The 19,752-nt window shown below is 41.0% G+C and overlaps 1 protein-coding gene and 1 long non-coding RNA gene across 5 annotated transcripts in view; one reads left to right on the top strand and one right to left on the bottom strand.

Moving 5' to 3' along the window:
- The window catches only part of LOC113744382 (uncharacterized), a 7,058-nt gene extending 5,635 nt beyond the window's left edge, over positions 1-1,423 (top strand). The window contains exons 1-3 of one of the 3 annotated variants that reach the window (XR_003461474.1): positions 437-530; positions 618-689; positions 790-844. This is a non-coding gene — a long non-coding RNA (uncharacterized LOC113744382). Of the gene's footprint in view, positions 1-436; positions 531-617; positions 690-789; positions 845-1,061 lie in introns of those variants that run through there. The other 2 variants (XR_003461475.1, XR_003461476.1) reach the window with 2 other exon arrangements.
- LOC104919456 (A disintegrin and metalloproteinase with thrombospondin motifs 2) overlaps positions 1-19,752 on the bottom strand; it is a 24,065-nt gene extending 4,313 nt beyond the window's left edge. Inside the window, exons 1-19 of one of the 2 annotated variants that reach the window (XM_027273776.1) lie at positions 19,526-19,752; positions 16,873-17,357; positions 13,567-13,780; positions 9,870-9,976; positions 9,696-9,779; positions 8,774-8,857; positions 8,206-8,359; positions 7,718-7,823; positions 6,474-6,617; positions 6,226-6,358; positions 5,445-5,558; positions 4,795-4,940; positions 4,626-4,715; positions 4,128-4,210; positions 2,547-2,680; positions 994-1,117; positions 614-694; positions 355-518; positions 103-259 (exon numbers count right to left, since the gene is read on the bottom strand). In XM_027273776.1, coding sequence (XP_027129577.1) covers positions 103-259; positions 355-518; positions 614-694; positions 994-1,117; positions 2,547-2,680; positions 4,128-4,210; positions 4,626-4,715; positions 4,795-4,940; positions 5,445-5,558; positions 6,226-6,358; positions 6,474-6,617; positions 7,718-7,823; positions 8,206-8,359; positions 8,774-8,857; positions 9,696-9,779; positions 9,870-9,976; positions 13,567-13,780; positions 16,873-17,357; positions 19,526-19,613 — 2,692 coding nt within the window. In that variant the 5' untranslated portion in view covers positions 19,614-19,752. Of the gene's footprint in view, positions 1-102; positions 260-354; positions 519-613; positions 695-993; positions 1,118-2,546; positions 2,681-4,127; positions 4,211-4,625; positions 4,716-4,794; positions 4,941-5,444; positions 5,559-6,225; positions 6,359-6,473; positions 6,618-7,717; positions 7,824-8,205; positions 8,360-8,773; positions 8,858-9,695; positions 9,780-9,869; positions 9,977-13,566; positions 13,781-16,872; positions 17,358-17,453; positions 17,858-19,525 lie in introns of those variants that run through there. The other variant, XM_027273777.1, reaches the window with a different exon arrangement.

Raw genomic sequence — 19,752 nt, 5'->3', positions numbered from 1 at the left:
CTGGCAACCATACAACACTGTTAATTGCCATGCAGCTTTCACCACTGTAACCTCATAACACAGCCATCTACCAAGGTTATAGCCACCAACAGAGTTGCTTACCTCCGCCGCAGGGTTTAGAACAGTGTGACCACTTCTTCAGAGCCCATTCGTAGAAGATGGCGTCCTCCACCAGGTTGGACTCCGTTGGGCTCCGGAGACGGTCCTGGATGATGTACTTATAAGACACTGTCACTTTGGAGTCACCATGGGAACGGACCTGACAGACGGAAACACAGGCAGGTGGTGGTTTCTCTGATATAACATCTGGTCAGACCAAAAGTAAGCATGTTGGACTTTCTTTGACAGACTGACCATGAGCAGGGCTCCATATTTCAGTGGCCCTGTGGTCTGAAGGGACTCCTGCTCCACAGTGTTGATGTACTCCCATGCCACACCCTTCTCGATAACCACTCGAGATTCTGGGAGTTCATCTTCATCATTGAGGAAGAGGTGACCTGTTTCCTGGTTCTTCACCGCTGCAGCAGGAAGTAATGGAAAAAAAGGTTTGACATAAAATGGTGAGCTAAAGAAGTTCATGTTTGACAAAGAAGCTCCTCCTCCTTTTTCTTACCCAGGATGTGAGGAGTCCCTTTGAACTCCTGGATCAGCAGGTGTCGCGCTCCTTTGGGAATCTCCAGGATCTTAAGGTAACCTAGGGCACGGGAACAATACACATTAATTGATCAATCACAAGTACAATCCATTTGATAAACAGTCTGTTTAATAATCCTCACAACTCCAAAACAGTTTAGTCCAATCCAGTTCATCACAAAAAGAAAGACGACTCAAAAGTCTGCTCCAGGTAATACTGCAGATCTATACAAAGCTTGTATTATTGTAAGATTGTGGATGTTAACAGTGAGACACATGAATGATCTGATGTAATTCTGGTAGTTGGATACAAACTTCAGGAACCTGAAGTGTCTCCTCTGATCAGATGTTTTTAGAGACCTTGTTTCTTGGTGCTGCGGGTGAAGTTTCCTTTGATGAGCTTACAGCTGGAGTTATCTCCACCACAGACACCACATCGGTCCTCCTGCTGGTCTGAAGCAATCTGTCCATCGCAACCTACATGCTGCAGGAGGGGAGAGGGAACAATGAGAGAGGAAAAGAAACAAGGAGAGAGGAGAGAAGCAGATCTTAGTTGGAAGATTAGTGGCTCTCTTTGGGACAGACACAGATACAGTGTATCTCCACCATGGGTCCACCACAAAGAGCAGGCTTTCAACTTCAGTTATCAGACAAAATAAAGCTGAAAATCTTCTTTTATCTTCTTTTTTTTTAAAGTCTGTTTCCAGTTTGTTCATAAGTTTAAAAAATGCATTTGAAACCTTTCAGATGTTTTGACATTTTCAATAAGTGACAGGTCTGGACTTCAGGCGGGCCAATGTAGCACCCATATTCTTTTACTCCTGAGCCATGCTGTTTGAAAATGTGCAAAATGTGGTTTGACATTGTCTAGTTGAAATAAGCAAGGCTGTCCCTGAAAAAGGCATAGTCTGCTTGGCTGCATATTTTGCTTCAAACCGGTAAATATTGTTTAGCGTTAATGGTGCCTTCACAAATGGACAGGTTACCCATAATGCCATGTGCACTAATGGATGCTCGTTTTTGAACTGTTCACTTAAAACAAGCCAGATGTTCCCTCTTCTCTTTAGCCTGGAGGACACAGTCTCCATGCTTTCCAAACAGAATTTCAGATTTTGAGTTTTCCACTTCACCCCAGTCCATCTTAAATGAATTTGGGCCCAGAGAAGGCGGCAGTGTTTCTGGATCTGGTTTGTATACAGTCTGTTCTTTACATGGTTAAGTTTCAACTGTCATTTGTGAATTCAGCAACAAACTGTGTACACAGGCGATGGTTTTTGGAGCCCATGCAGTGATGACAGAATAGTGTCTGTTTTTGATGCAGTGTTGTCTGCAGGCCTGAAGACCATCACATCCAATATTGGATTTTGGATTTTCTTGTCCCTTGCTACAGAGATTTCTTCTGATTCTCTAAATCTTTGATGTTATGAACTGTAGACAATGAAATAGCTGGGATGCTCCTTTTATACACAATCAAATTACTAAAATGTTGCAGGTTAACGTCATTCATTGTGAGATGTTCCACCAGATGTTTTCACTACTTCTCCAGTCTTTTGTTGCCATCATTTTTTGCAATGTGTTGCTGGCATTAAAATCAAAACATCCATAAATTTTAAATTCTAAACAATAACATTTGATAACTTTGTGCTATTTTAATTAAATATGGGGTTTCAATGTTTTCAACACATTTAGTTTCTATTTACATTTTACACAGTGTGACAACTTTTGGAACTATGGAAACAGGGTTGCAATGAATGTGACAAACTGACACCAAGGTCAAGTGTAACAAAGTGTGTGTGCATGTAATTTAATGCAAACTGAGACTGGACTGCAGTGAAGTGTCAACACACCGGGAATCAGTAAAATAAATGATAATAACAACACGAACTAAAGAAGTTGAAAAACTATATAAAGACCTCACACTCTCCTCGGACGCAGACGCTGTGGGCATCACTGTAAGAACATGGCGTCCCATCATGCACCATTCTGTTCATGGAAACCACGGCCGCTGTTTCCTTCGACTGACAGTACAGACGACAGCGTTCATCAGCTGCAAACACACACAAACGTAATAATGCATGAAAGTATTTATATATGTATATATAACATTATTACCATATATCACAACATAGTACAGTCAGAGCCACTTAAGGTGGAACATTTAAGTGGAACATTTAAGCTGGATCATTAAGAGTTCAAAGAGTCGGAAATCAAAATATTTTCAGACTTTGAAGAGTTAAAGGGAGGAGAGGCCACAAGTTTCCTTCCAATAACAGATTCCTGACTGATGAGTTTAACATGTGAACACACACACACACACACACGTTAAAACACACACAAACACACACACGTTAAAACACGCAAAGACACACACACACACACACACACACACACACACACACACTCCCTGCTGACATCAGACAGATCTGACTCTGTTGAAGTCTTTAAATCCAAACTTTAAACTAATTTCTTCCTTTTTGAATCGGTTAATGTCTCACAGCTGAAACTTACTCCTCCTCCTCCTCCTCCTCCTCCTCTTCTCCTCCTCCTTCTCCTCCTCCACATTCCTCACTTACATTTGATCTCTTATCTTTATGTATCAGAAAGGTTGTCCTCATCATTCTTTAGTGATGTAATATGATTTTGTTGTTGTCTGTCCTGTAGGAGTACCCTCCTTTGTTCTAAGGATATTCCTGTTTTTCCTGTTAAAGGGTTTTTGGGGGAATTTTGTCTCAGGCGAGGCTCTAAGGACTGATGGTGTTGTACATTGTACAGACTGTAAGTCTGTACAACACCATCACCGCCCCCTGAGACACATGATGTGATGTTTGGCTGTATAAATAAAGTTCAACTTGACAGAAACCCACACAGAGCAGAGAGGAAACTTTTATCTAATCTTTAAGTTCGAAAAAATGTGTGTGAGTGTGTGTGTTTTAGATTTCTTTTTTTCCAGGATACACCATACTCCTCAGGAGAAACTCCAGATGTTGTTCTCTTTAATCACAAACATTACACTAATATTAACTGTGCAGGATATTATTAGGATGATCAGAGCGAACACTCTATGTGATGTAATGGCAAAATAGATGTAAAATGGAGACTGACGCAACAACAACTTTCCGTAATGACTTTGCGGTGAACAAGATTTAAATTGTTTTAATATCTATCACATGCAGACAAACATAAGCCTCTAGGGCTAGACTGTTTCTAGCCGGCATGTTGCTTGCTGCCCTGTCTCCTTGTAGATGTGTTTCTCTCATTGGTTATTGTTGTCACACTCAGAGAGACTGCAGATTTTAAATCCTCAATATCAAACATGTTTGACCCTAAAGAAAACCTATGAACGTCAATGTTTATACAGTAGCCCAAAACAGACAAACTAAACACTGGCTCTACATAGGATAGGATAGGGCTAGATGTCACTAAATGTCACTAAATCCTTTGTCCGTCCCTCTGTCCTTTAATGTGTATAATGTGTGTATAATGTGTGTATTTACAGTCAGGGTGTTGGTACGGCAGCCAGTGATGTTTCAATCCTTCATGTTCATAAAATGGATTCCAGACTTTACACTGATCCTCCCTGAAAGAGAAAAACAACCAATCAGCCTTCAGTGAATTTGCATTTGTGGTACCATATAAAACAGCACAATAACAGTCCATCAGTGTGAGATGAACCTTACAATCTTTGGTGACACACTGAAGCCAGAGATTGATGCTGGTTTTAAACAATAAAAAGCTCACTGAGTCTAGAATGTTTGTGGGTGTGGAGTTCAACTTTCCCAAAATACAGACTGACCAACGAGCGGTACGAGATTATGAATCATTTCAAACATCAGACATGCATCAGATTCAAATAAGAAGTCAGTGGACTTAAGAACAGAGTGGACAGTAGATCTACTGACCTGAAATCGATCAGTAAGTAGAACTACTGACCTGAAGTCGGTCAGTAAGTAGAACTACTGACCTGAAATCGGTCAGTAAGTAGAACTACTGACCTGAAATCGGTCAGTGGTGGACACTCTTCCTGGTTGCACATCTGGAATTCAAAACTGTTTCCGAAACAGGTGCGCCCCCCGTTGGCTGGACTGAGAACAACAACAGGTTAGTCCCTCTGATTGGTGTGTTTGATTTGTGATATCACAGACTGATTAACAGCTCACTCACGCTGGGTTGTCGCAGCTTCTGGACCGAAACCTGACCCCACCCCCACAGGTCCTGGAGCAGCTGCCAAATGGGGTCCATGTTCCCCAGCTGCCATCTTGTCTCAAGAGGTCAGGGGTCAACTTCATGCAGAAACCCTTAAAGCAGTGCTGGAACGAGAAACAGTAATCATGGAGACGCAAGGACGTTCAGCACAGAACTGGAATCAAGACCTTAGTTTAATGTTTGCACCACCTATTAGTGTGCAAACGTTAGCAGTAAACACAAAGCGCAGCTGAGGTTGATGGGAATGTTTTTAGTTCTGCAGGTATTTGGTCATAAACCAAAGAACTGGACACATTACAATGATGATGGATCAATGAAGATATATTGGAATTCATCCTGAAGGGAACATCTGAAACATATTTCATCACAATCCATCACGTAGTTGTTGAAATGTTTCAGTATGAAACAAAGTGTGTTGATGTTTGTCCCAGAAACGAGCTGACTAACATGATTTATCTTTCGTTTGGCCAAAGAGACATTTGTTCTCCTTCGACTGTTGACATAATAAGAAAACATATGATCCCAAAAACCTTCTTGGACAAATCAAAACTACTGGCTTCTAATGAGCTTCTGTTGTTTAACCCACAGTGACCTGAATGTGTCCTCACCCTGCCCGGTCCACACTTTGTCCCATCGAGCGGCGGACCTTTCTTGGTCTTACAGTAGAACGGGTTGTTGTAGTCGGCACACCAGAGCTGTTTACAAGGGTCATGGGTTGCGTACTGGAGACAAACACATATATACAACGATATTTAGAATGTGTCAAAATACCAAAAAAAAGCCATGAACATTGACGTAAAGGTCAGACAGAGCACAAGAATTTCAAACAGCAGGAACACTATGTAGAAAATGTTCATAAAATGGCAGATTCTGACTTAGCCAAAACGAAAAATGGAAAAATTCAACAAAACAATCATAAATCTGTAAGAGAACAAAATAATTTCATCATCATGTTGAAATGTTGGAAAGTCTCTGAACAAAGACGTCATGAGATTAAAGACATTTGATCTAACATGTTCGTGTCAGTCGTCCTCCTGAGGAAGTTTTTTGTGTGATGTCATCAAACGTTTCTCAGTTAACATCCTGAACAGATGTGGTGTTGGCCTCCAACCCAAAAACACACATCAGTGGGTCACATCTGCACACATCAGTCTCACTGAAAACATCAGAAAACCTTTGACTCCTCTTTCTATTTATTTGCAGGAGTGCCACATTTGTTTTTTTTACATTTGTCCTCCGTGTAGAGTTTATTTTTATATCTTATCTCTGACAGGTGTCTCTGACAAGTCCAGCAGCTTTTGCTGAAAAATAATGATGCAGTGTAACAAAAAATTGTAAGGAGTTACTAGGTCAAAGGTTACCATGGTTTTCATGGACAGACAGACTTACTGCAGTACAGAGACTGTATCCTGGTCCAAAGTCAAAGCGACACTGTTGGTCCATGGAGTACTGAAATCCTGGCAACTGAGGCAGAGCTGGCCAATCATGATTGAATGGGTCATCACGGAGACAGTCATATGTACTGAAGAGAGAAACAGATAGACAGGACAAAGGTTTTTGGTTCAGGCAATGTCTAATGTGGTTTTTCCGTTTACAGTAAGTATACTAGTAGTAGTAGTAGTACGAGTAGTACTGACTTCAGGTACTTGTGCAGCTCCCTCCAGCTGCACCTGGACCAATGGTATCGGTGGAAGGTGGCCTGAACCCGCGGAGACATGATGCTGCCCAATGACACGTCATCAGCACAGTCATTTGCCTCGCCATCATGCTCCATCCCTAAACTGAGACAGATAGGCAAACAATCAGATAGATAGGATTGTAATGTGTTTTTGATATTGTTGGTATGGCCTATCTTCTTGTACTATTTCCCTTATTTTACGTATTATATGTGTACAAAACTTCTTATGCTGTTATTATAGTGTACAGACCTTGTATCTCAATTAGGTCTTTCTGACAAATTGAATGAATGATGAATAAATTAAATGAGTTGGGACAATTTCTGTAAATTATCTTAATGATAATGTGAGTCCATCATCTCCTTCTGGACACCTGAGAGTCATTATCATCTGTATGTGGACACAATAGTCAGTTTTTGTCTCTATATGGAGATTTTAATTTTATGGAGACCAATTCTCTTTACCCCATGGACACAAGTCTATTATTAGAGTTATTGTCTCTACATGAACAATCAAGAGTCATTGTCTTCTCTAAGTGGACACCTGGAAATCTATCATCTCTACATGGACACCTGTGAGTCATTATCATCTCTTCATGGACACCTGTGAGTCATTATCATCTCTACATGGACACCTGTGAGTCGTTATCATCTCTACATGGACACTTTGAAGTCATTATTGTCTATATGTTGACACCTGTGAGCCATTATTGTCTCTAAGTGGACGTCTAGAAATTATAATCATCTCTATGTGTACTCCTGGGTGTCATTTGTACATATATGAAATTATTTATGAAGTTAATTGGATAACCTAGGTTCGGGAGCAGGGCCAAGGGCTCAACCGCAACCCTAATCACCTGTCAAGCTACTTATTCCTGGCCTACCCCACTGCTCCAGTGGTCTCAGTATTCTCAACCCACTCTCTTTTTCCCTTCCCTTCACTCATTCACATTTCTACTTCATCCCTTCATCCTGTTGCACCTCCCTGACCTCTTCCTATTCAATCAGGGGTATTCTTCTCCCACATTTTATTCTATGTATTCAGCTTGTGTGTAAACACACCAGAGACGTAACCCCACTCTGAGAGACCCTCTCGCAGGCCTTCAAACATTTCAAAGAAATATTAAGGTCCTTGCTAATGAACCAATTACTAGTACTGCCAACACATTCAAATTGATTTGAAGTGTGCATGTTTGTGTGTCTTACACGTGTCCTGTTTCATGTGCAGCTACGAAGGCTGAGGAAAAACCGTCCTCAATCACAAGCACGCAACTCCGATGCAGTTGACACATTCCTGTAACTGGAGCATAACCTGCAGAGAGAGTTCAGCAGTTCAAGGTCAGGGGTAAGAGTTCACAGCTTTGTCAGTCAGATGGTGTTAGTTATAGTAGTACAGTAGTTGTAGTGGTAGTAGTACCCTGCATGCTAAGAGGCGGATCTCCTGCCTGGTCAGGTAGAAGTGTTGGTAGTAGTATTTATACAATTGGTGGTAGTATCAGCAGTAGTACCCTGTATCCCAGGGGAGCAGGACTTCTGCCAAGTTGGGTAGATGGTGTTACTAGTAGTACTGGTTGTATTAGTCGCGGTATCAACAGTAGTCCCCTGCATGCCAGAGAGGATGAACACCTATCTGGTCAGGTAGATGGTGTTACTAGTAGTACTTGTAGTATTAGTGGAGCTATTAGCAGCAGTACCCTGCATGCCGGAGGGGCCGAACTCCTGCCTGGTCAGGTAGATGGTGTGGTCATGCTGCTCGGCGTGATTCTGCTCCCTCTGCTGGAGATAGGACCATCCACAAACATTCTCCAAACTCTTCTGGGGATTCCCCACAGATATCATCTCCTGAGACTGATGGAGAGACACTGGTAAACATACTGAAGTGCCATACAGAATATATGCCCAAAAGTACTTAAAACCTACAACAAATAATATTTCAAATAAAACAAATAAAAGTAGTTATCACCCCAGTGGAAGTGGAAAACAATGGACCAAAGAGGTGGAACCAAAGGGTTTGAAAGTAAGGCGGAAAATAGAAATGATGGCTGTCTAAATGTTATTATGTATCCAGACTTTAAAGTGAAACTTTCATTTGTTCTAGGACAACTGCCCACAAAGCAGTAGATGAGACAAGCTAAAGTTTACATACCATTTATTGACTACTTCTGCCCGAGGACACATAAAACAGACAAAGAGAGCTTGTCCTTTCTAAATAAGACAAAAGTACACCAACCAGAAAACTTTGGTAGAGTCAAAGTCTAGTACCTTTGATGGAGACAACATGATGATTCTGACCAAAACAACATTGATGTTGGCACCCAGCGAATGGTCCTGATAGATCTCATTAACCTAAAAGAGAGTGAGATGCTGTATTATTTGTAAAGTAAATCAATTGATCGATCTGACCATCTATTCTAGATGTTATGGAATAAATACAAAAATATCATTTCAAACCTCTACCTTTCTTTTCAGAAATATAGTCTAACAGTCTAACCTTCAAGAACTTTCTAGTGTTTAGTGGTTTCCTGATGTGTTGTGTACAGCACTAGTTCATGGTAAGGTCTCCACGGTAAACTGGTTCCATGTGAAAGACCAGACCAAAAAAAAGGTTCATTGAACTTGTCCAGAAGAGGTAAATTAAAGCCACCACCTGGATCCAGACCTGGCAGGGGAGGTCAAAGGTGAGTGTCTAGAGGGTGACCTTTAACCCATAGACATTAATTACCCGCAGGTTCCCCCTTGTTCAAAGAGAGGATTAAGAGTCCACTGTAATTTCAGCTAAGCTGCTATTCAAGGTGGACTGGACCTTGAACCTTGAACGGTATCTGACTCTTGCCATATATGTGGCTGTACATTTTGAATATCATGGTGAAGAAAGACATAGAGCTAGCAACTGATCACCAGCTGGTGGTCTTTTTTTGTTTGTTTGTTTTCCTGTTTGGTTTTCTACCTTTATTGCATCACAGGAAAGTCATGGCCAGAGTCTTTTCACCATTTGGTTGCAACAAACATCCCACAAGAGGGCAGAAGCAGTCATAAGACTGAAGAATAATGCCTTTGAGTCTCAATAAACCAGGAGACCTGTGAGTCTGACAGGTAGATGGTTAAACAAGAAAAAGCCCAGGTATTCATTACTAAGACATAGTCTACATTTACTACTGAATTAAAAATCTGTGTTTCCACTTACTATGTTCATGAGTGTCAGAAGATATTTCTGAATGTGGTCTCGGCCGTGGAAAAGAAGGACAGAATAATCCACAGCTAACAAAACCTGGGGGAAGAAAATAGACCAGAAACGTGGGTTAAAAAGTTTAGTAAACTCTACTTTCAACAGTTCATTAATCTCTAACAGTTCATTAACCTCAATGTTAAATAGTTCTGCCTCTTCAATGTAGCGCCGTCGTCGAACTGAGTCAGATCTTGACCCCAACACATTTTGGTTCAAGTTAAAAGAACCTAAAAGAGGACCTAAAAAGAAACGAAAGGAAAATATTATTAATCATGAAAAGCATTTTATATGCACGTCAACAGTGATGTTAATACTTTTTGTGTTATGTATTTTATGTAAGTTTCCTGAAAACTCAATTGACTTGATTCTCAGGTGACTCTAACGACTCTCAGGTGTTATCAGTGACATTTTCGCTCTTTCTCCCTGTTCTTACTTCACTGTATAGTGTACATCTGAATTTTTACCGACTTTAAAACTATCTAAGTCATCACTGACCCAAGGACAGACACAAACAGATGTTTCCTTCTGTAGGTGTGTCACTGGTCAGGAAGCAGAACAAATCTCTGGCTCAAAGTCATTTTACATTTAACAGACTTAAGGTCATGCTGTACTGTTGGAGTGTATGAGTGAAGCGGTGTTTCATTAGACAGTGATGGAGGCAAAACAAAACAGGCTATTCATGCTAACGTCTTATAAAGGCAGCACTGTTAATCTACAACCTCAATATAAACATGTAAAACAGAATAAACATAAATCTAAAACACAATCACAAAGGGCCTCACGTTAGGCGATCTAAAAGTTAAAGTGTTTTCTGTGACACACCATAAGTCTGTGGTAGAGTAACTTTAAAACAGTTTTTACCCTTTTTCTTACAGTCATGACTAAGAAACCACAAGTCCTGTGAGACAAAACATTAATGTTAATGCTGCAGGGTCGAGTGTTTACACAGACCAGAGCAGACGCTGAAGACATTTTTACTGAGATTAAACATGCAGGTCAATGTACTGCTGTCCAGTAAACCCCCTGAAAACAAACTGTGTTTGTTTCTCTAAACCAGATTTTGATCCAGATAAGGTTATCGCTCAATGTTTAATAATGCTTTAATTCTGTAAACAATAACAGGCACGATGATAATCTGAACCCAGAGTATGTTTATTAACCCAACAATAGCAGAAAAGCATTGTATAATCAGAATCATAGCAAATAATAATTAATAATTAAGTATAATTAAATATATTGTGTAAATCTAATGACAGTAAAGTTGGCTTCTGTTTTGCAAATGTGTCGTTTATTATCCATCCATCCATCCATTTTCCATAACCACTTATCCCTATCAGGGTCGCAGGGGACTGGAGTCAATCCCAACTAACATGAGGTGGGGTACACAAGCCAGCTAAGTTAAGTGAACATAGTGTCAGTAAATCCAACATAATGCTGTTGTGGTTATGCAATGTAGCAATGTCATGTAGCTTTACATGTCAACCGGTCCCACTTAACAACTCAGTTTAGTGGGACCGGTTGACATAACTCGGTTAAGTAAATACAACATTTCATTTCTTAGAGTGCGGAATGGTCACTGATAAAAAAAGTGTTTTTCTTAAATGTCAGACAGATTTGTATTTTGCTGCTCTGTTTTCATTGTTTTGTTTTTGAAACATAAATCCTGCTTATTATAAATGTTTGTAAAAAAAAAAATCTGTTATATCGGTTGTTAAGGAAATGACATCAACCATTAGAAACAGACACTGAGGTCACACTGTGCTGTGCGGGACGAGTTTAACTGAGGTGAAATAAAACTCACTTCTCATTGGATGATGCTGGTTTGAAGACAAACAGATTTCAGCGGCTGAAAGGACGAACGATTCAGAAGCTGAACTATCTGTCAACTCTAAGTCCAAAACCTCCAAAACCTCCAAAACTCTGAACCTCCGACTGCCACGTCGCAGCTGGCTCAGTGTATGTGTGTGTGCTGTATATGTGTGTGTGTGTGTGTGTGTGTGTGTGTGTGTGTGTGTGTGTGTGTGTGTGTGTGTGTGTGTGTGTGTGTTGAGAAGCTCCCAACATCTCTGCCAAGTTTCCTGGAACAATTTCTGTGTTTTCAGTTTGATTCTTTCCTTCTGCAGAAACAACACAGCAGATATTTTGAAGGAGCTTATGCTCTGAAGAGACATTTGTTTATCACATTTCACCTCTTTGTTTGTGATGTGAAATGAGGGGCCAACCTGCAAAACCATATTTCATTCATGTAACTAAATATTTATTCATATTTTTACAGCTTTTTTCTTTAGAAAGTGCATATGGATGCTGTTAATACTGATTATGTAAAAGGCCTGATTCCGTGACAGTGTTTCCATTCACAGTTCAGCTCAGATTTGTACTGATTTTCCAGAAAATGTGAACAGAATAATGTGAACTTTTATTATCTCTTGCATGAAAAATGTTTGTGTTCCAAATGTCAACCTCAAGTTTTACATGTTGATGCATCATTAACAGACATCTCATCAGTCCACACACATTTTGAATTTTCAGCTCATGGACGAATTTTATTCAGTCTGTTTTCTGTTTTTATTCACAAAACAACTTTGTGTCTTCGTGCTTGTTGTTTCTGTTTTAAATTTGTACTCCAGAGATCTGATGGAGCACCTTGTGTTATGGAATTTTCTATCCTTAGGTTACACATGGTCACGTGTGGGCCTTGAGGTCCTCAGCAGTATTAATAGTTTGGCTTTGATTAGGAACAGTAGGTGCCAGTCTATCTCAACACTGTGATGACCAGGGTCAAAGAGACCTATTGCTGCCTTCCTAGACATAATAGATAGCTTTCCATTGACATTCCAATCTGCGTAAACAGACATCTGTGTCTCCAGACTAGAATATTCTGACACTAAGACCTCCATGAGTAAAAACATTCTCTTTGACTAATTCTGGGCGTATAGTATTTGTGGTGTTATCTTTGGGTTTAAAGTCTATCCACCAGCACAAATTCGGCAGAATGTGAGACCGACTCAGGTACTTCTGATGTACTTTGAGAGTGTCTCTAATTCTCCTTGATCAAGTGTCAATAAATAATACAGCATAAGACATAAGAGGCTCCTGAACACTTTCTTCCTTCCTGACCTCACCATTGACTTTTGACTTCAGCAATTTCTCCACAACACCTTGTACATGCAGTTCTGTATTCAGACAGATGTCAATAAACCCAAGTGGCAACTTAAATGATGTAGAAGTAAAAACTTCAGTTTCCCAAATGATCACTTGAGGCTGGCTACTGAACAAGTCAGTCTCCATAAGTCCCCATGTAAAATGCCCAACTTCACAGCAGAAATAAACATGTTTACAGCTTCGTACAAAAAACTTTTTGTGACGTTTTGGTCTCTGTATTTCCCCGATCATGACAACTGTAGTCCGAATGTAACTCACCTGTTCAAATTATATCAAGGCTAATGAATAATTAACAGCGGTGCTGCTTTGATTGACACGTGGGCGCCATTACAGGTGGCTTGTTTGAGCAACCAGGCGTCATTCAACCTGCTGCAACTCCACCAACAATCCATGTCTTTGCCCATTTTTAGATTAGCCGGGAGGTGGTAGAGGCAGGAATGCCAAGATATTGGCAGCCAAAGCCACCACACTGTGAGCTTCACAAAGGCTCCTTGGAAACCCATGGGTGGTATGTTTTACACTGTCTATAATTCTACCTCAATCCTTCATGATTATCAGTGAGATGTTCAAACTACCAGCTCAGATCTGAGTCACATATTTGTTTGACTGATTGACATCGTTCTGTTCTTGTATTTTGATGGCTCATGGTGGATTTAGGTTTTCTCACCTCGGAGGAAGTCATCTGCAGTTTGATTGACACCTTGAGACTGATTGACAGCTAGTTGTGTCTTGATGATGGATGATGAACGATAAACAATGTGTCGTCTTCCTCCTTCCTCCTCCCCTTCTTCTGCTTCTCCTTCTTCTTCTTCTTCTCCTGTCCATCGTCGATCCAGCGGCTCGATGAAAAACTCCTCCTGACCCATCCGGATCATCCCAGCCTGGAGACACAAAGAGCTGTTATTAATCTACTGTTACTCTACTGTAAATCTACAGTTTAATCAACTGTTTAATCTATAGTGTAACCTACTGTGAATCTACCGTAAATCTACTGGTTAATCTATTGGTAATCTACAGTGAATCTACTGTTATCCATTAACACTACTTAATCTGTATCAATCTATTGTGTAATTTACTGGTAATCTGCTTTAAATGTGTCAATTTACTGATATAATCAAATCTGAGTCAGCAGTTTTTCAGTGTGACTCAGTTATATTAAAGTTTGTGTCAGCAGTTCAGTTTTTAAGTCTTAGTTTGACTCTGTTGAGTGTGTCAACTATTCAAGACTGAGTCAGCATTATTTTATTGCGAGTCAGCACTTTTTCAGTGCGAGTCAGCGAATTCTTTTAGTGTGAGTCATTGTTTTTTCAAGTGCGAGTCAGCATAATTTCAGTGCAAGTCAGCGTTATTTCAATGCCAGTGTTATTTAAGTGTAATTGTGTGTAATTCATTGTGAGACAGCGTTATTTAGGTGCAAGTTCGTATATTTAAGTATGAGTCAGCAGTTTATCTCATCAGTTGGAGGAGATAATCTGGTAGTTACATGACAATCACAAACGTTGTTTTGTCATAAACGGATGTTTTTATTCTGTTTTAGGTATTTCTGTTATCGTGACCTGCAGATATAATCAGTCACCATTGAAGTTAAATCAACGGCAGGAAAATATTCCTCTCTTTCCGTCTCCTCTCTCTTCTTTCCTTCTCCTCTCTCTTCTTTCCTTCTCCTTTCTGTTCTTTCCTTCCCTTCTCTCTTCTTTCCTTCTTGTCTTTCTGTCTTTTAACGCCTCTCATCTTTCTTCACATCTGGCTTCAATCAACCGGCTCAGCTCATGCTTTAAGAAGTGAAGGTAAACTGAGACACAGTCAGTCACAGAGACTGAGTTCACAGAGTTAAAACAGGATCAGGTCTTCATGTTTTACAGTGTTTGGCCTGATGGCTGGTTTTCTGGTTCATGTGAATTGAGTTGTTTCTTTTCACAGTTTATCTTCTGCTCTCTGTTGACTTTACCTTTTGTCATTCAAATCTTTATGTATTTATTTAATTTGACACGTTGCCACTCTGACACTTTTATTCTGTTTCATATATTTAAGGATGTTTCCAGTGTGGCTCTAAGCTCATAAAAATATTCTCATTATACTGTAGTTTTTCTGTGGTTTCAGCTGCTGTCAGGTGACCTCATATGGAAAGTCAGAAGGCTCAAAAAAAGACCACCAGCTGTCCAAACATTTGTCTCCATCAGCAGATTCCTCACAAAGGATGATGATGATGGTGGTGGTGATGATGATGATAATGATGATGATGTGAAAGTTAATCGATGTTTCTGTTGTATATTAAAATCTTTAAGTCAACGTAATGTCAGATTTCATATTTGTGGCGATTTGGCGCCCCCAGTCTCAGACTGTAATGCCACTGTGGTAAATATGCACAGCTGTACACGTGCATTTGTTATTAATTTTACTTACTAGGCCGACAGCAAGAAGCCCAGCTCAGCGTCTGTCTTTCAGTCATTTATTTCACCAAGCTCTTGCCAACAACTAAAAGTCAGTCCCAGATTTATTGTCTGGCAGCTTCTTGCTCGGTTATGCTCTCCTTTTCTCTTCTTCGCTTACTGTCCTCTTGTGTCTCTTCTCTTCTGCCATATCCACAGAGGCTGCTGACCCCGGTTACATAGTCCAGTTCTGGCATTAAAACCAGCTCCGCTCCCCATCTGCATTCTCCCCTGTCCTGGCCCTGAAAACGTTCTCCTTCCAGCGGTCCAAAGCTTTTGTGCTACCGGTATAAACACTCCTCCAGTGCTCTGAGCACCCAGTCTGGGCAGTAACGTTACAGCCAACTGGGCTAGCTAAATCCAACAAAAGCTACAGTTTACAGCAGCAGTTTACTTTACTGTCCATCAGGATACTCTCAGAGAGTTGAGGTGGAGCAGCCAGTGGACATCAGAAGGAAACCAGGAAACATTTTGGTGATTAGTTGGTGGTGTGTGACCGTAAAACACTTCTTCCAACCCAGAGCCCAAAGTTTCACAGTGTGGCGTTCAAATAACTTCTGTCTGATATTTAAAATATTTGTTCTGATTTGCTGTTTCTTATCCTATAGTGACTCAGGAACATCAGTAGAAAAAAATCCATGAGCCAGATACACAAATCATCATCATTGTCATGGTATTTAGTTCAGTTATTTCCTGTATTTTGTCCCTGTGTTTCCCAACAGTTTTCATTGGATCCAACCCTGATTAGGGTCTCTGCGTTACTTTGTCCAGTTTGTCTTTGTTCTATGTTTTAGTGTTCTAGTCATTTCCTAATGTTTTGTTTCTCAGTGTTTGCTTTGCAGAGTTTAGGTTTTGCCTGCCCCTTAGATCTGGTTGCCTTCCTTGGACTGCTCTTGTGTTGACCTCTCCCTGCAGCGCCTCCCATAAGCTTTATCAGTGAGCTGCATCAAGATCTACATTTGGGCCCTGTTCTGTTTGTGTTCCTGTGTTTAATACTGTGAACTAGCCACCCAGCACATGGTATGTGTGTGGATCAACTGTACCCACACCTTTATGTGCACCAAAGGTTGTTGGGGGATTGCCCAGAGAGGCAGTGTGGTCAGAGAGGCAACTGTCTGTACTTGAGCTGGGCATCAGCCCACCAGGCATCTCTCCAGCCTGCATCCCTAGCATCCAGCCAGTTCCCTGTCTGATCCTGGACTGGAGCCACCTCCTGAGAAGCCCTCCAGAAAGAAGCATAGTCCTCACCTATGTCAATGTCTTTCAGCTGCCCCAGCACTCCAGAGCCTCAGCTACTCTACTTTATTATCTAATCTATTTTAAGCCAGCACATTTTGTTATTTTATATAAGCAGCTGTACCATAAGGACAAACATGGAGGTGAGTTTTGAAATATGAAATAATATAGGAGGAGGGAGAGAGGCTAAGGTGGAGAGGGAAAGAAGAGGTGGGACATAAGAAAGAAAAAGAAAAGAAGGAGTGATGGAGAGGAGTAAGAATGAGTTTGGACTTTAGTCAGAACTCAACCAATCAGGTGACACCTACCAGTCCATCACAGTTGCTAACGGCGACAGATGTGTCCTCCATGTTGGACACCTCTCCTGTGTAGAAGCAGCGGGTGTCCTCTATTGGCTCAGAGTGTTTGTGTCCTGACTCCTCCCACCACTCCATGGTGGCAGCGGGGGCAACAAGTCGAGAGTTCGGACGCAGCCGCAGGTGGAGATCCTGACCGAACACTGTCACATTGTAGAAAAGCTCCTCCTCCTCCTCAGCCAGCCCCATCCAGCTGTGCCCTGTTTGGTTGGGCGGTGATATATCTATGGGCGGGGTCTGGTGAGATGTGTCTGTTTGAGTCTGTCTTTTTTTCCTGACCTTGTTGGTGTCAGTTATCAAGTCCTCTGCAGAGTGGGCGTATCTTTTGTTAGGGTGCAGGTGGTGGGCGGAGACAGACGCTGACAGGAAACGCCCCTCTAAGTTGGTCCTGATTGGCCGAACAACACTGAACTCTGACAGGACCTGATGGAGAGAATCTAAGAGAGAAAAAAAACAATAATAATTCTGTGTTATGCAGACGATATGGAACTTTATATTCCACTAACATGTAACACAATCAAAGGAAGTCTCACTCATATCTCCTGGAGGTAGTCAAAATCTCTTTGGCAGCAAGTTGCCATGTGGATGAGATTTGGCCTGAGATGCTGAAGGTTTTGGACATTGTTGGGCTGTCTTTGCTGACACGCCTCTCCAGAATCACATGGAGGTCGAAAGTGGTAGTTCCCAGTTTCAAAAAGGGGGTCTGCAGGGTGCACTACAATTATTGCGGTATCACATAACCTCAACCTCCACAGGAATGTTTATTTAATGGTGCAGGGAAGAAGGCTCCGATGGATTGACCAATTCTGGTGGAGCAATGGCTGTGGAACAGTGGACCAGCTCTTTACCTTTGTGGCATTGCTGGGACGGTCATTGGAGTTTGACCATCCAGTCTATTGTATCGGACCATCGACCTTGAGTCCTCAGCTTCAACAGTTACTAATAGCTATGATCTTTGGGTAGTGACCAAAGGAAAGAGATCATAAATAGAAGTGAAACTGGTTTCCACCACAGGGTGGCTGGGCCCAGCCTTAGAGATAGGGTGAGGAGTTCAGACATCTGGAGGGAGCTAAAAGTAGAAACACTGTATCTATCACATTGAAAGGAGCCAACTGAGGTGATTTGTGCATCTAATGAGGTTCCCTCCTGGGCATCTTTCTCCTGTTCTGGGCACATCCAACTGGCAGGAGACCAGAGGCAAACCTAGAAATCACTGGAGGGATTACATAACCCATTTGGCCTGGGAGCATCTTGGGATTCCCCAGTGCTGGAAAATGTTGCTGGATGTCTGGAATACCTTGCTGAACCTGCTGCCACTGCTACCTGATCCCAGATAAGCTGAAGAAAATATATGGATAGTTGGATGGATATTATTATTATTATTATTATTAGTATTATTATTATTATTATATTATTATTATTATTATCTGGATCTTGAATTATTGCAGTTGTTATAAATGTCAGTAGTGTCAACAGAATTTTGAATTGTGTTTTCTTGCTTTTGGATCAGAATCAGAGAGTTCTGGGTTAGTCGTTCCAAGGAAAGAGAGACATCTCACAAAAAAAATGACTAAAAGTGAAACATCTGGAACCGAGAGCCGCTGAGCTGAGACTGATCTGAGATCAGCATGTGTGTGAACAGTATGTGAGATATGATTAAACGAAGAGGAAGGCTGCACTCCTTCTGTCTGAGGTCATGTAGGTTACACACACACACACACACACACACACACACAGGATGATGAAATATGATCGGAATCGTTCACATTCCCCAAACGCCAGAGACGCATAAACACAAAGATTTATGGGAAAAACGTGGAAAGGAAAGTTTCTTGACTCAGAGTCAGAACAGAGGAACGTTCCTTCATTCTGCTGCTGGAGCCATAATTCAAAACTGGGAACACTGGACACTGTCGGTTGCTTAGTAATGGGTTTATGTTTAGGAACGGTTTTAACCTTCACTGCACACCTTCCTTCAGGTCACAGCCTGGAAGACCAAACAAAACAATAACTGCAGAAGAAGAAGATGGAGGTGGAGCAGAACTGCTAATAAAATTAACAGTAGTGTAATTAGCACAACATATATGAATAGTATTAGGGATAGCAGTCACAGTAATACTACCAGTAGCTGTAGTAGTTAAGTATTAGCTGTAACAGTATAATATTTGCTACTATAAGTACTACTCTTCATGGTTAGTACTACTGTTAATTGTACTGTGTTACTACTATTACTACTATTGCAAATTTAGTAGCAATATAAACATTAGTATTGGTAGTAGGAGTGATTGCATATATAGCAGCACTAACAGCAGTAGCAGTGCCAGAATCAATAATATATATACATAGTAATAGCAATATTAATAATAACAGTAATAACAGTAGTGTTACTAGTAGTAGTACTAACAGTAGCAACAATAGTAATGGCAGCATCAGTGCACAGAGTAGCAGTCACAGTAGTGGTAGTATAAACAGTAATAAATATATTAACACTTGCAGTTGCAGTACTACTAACAGTTGCATTAGTTCTAAATAATTAGTAGCAGCAGTAGTAGTGGTTGTAGTATCAGTGGTAGTACCAGTAGTATTTAACAGCAGTGTGTCTCACCTGTGTTGTCAGTGATGTAAACTGAGTGTAAACAGTTGATCGGCAGCAGAAACACAATAATCATAAATCCATAACAAAACTCGTCCATCTTGACAGAGAGAGAGAGAGAGCAACGGGCAGAGGAACAGAAAGGCAGACAGACTGTGAGTGCAGACAGACAGACTGAGAGACAGACAGACAGACTCAGAGAGAGAGAGACAGACTACCAAAGCTGCTGTGTGCAGACT

The sequence above is a fragment of the Larimichthys crocea genome, chromosome XXII (genome assembly GCF_000972845.2).
Source record: "Larimichthys crocea isolate SSNF chromosome XXII, L_crocea_2.0, whole genome shotgun sequence".
NCBI classification, from domain to species: Eukaryota; Metazoa; Chordata; class Actinopteri; family Sciaenidae; genus Larimichthys; species Larimichthys crocea.
The sequence above is the reverse complement of the archived record's forward strand: the minus strand, read 5'-3'. Positions and strand labels throughout refer to the sequence as shown.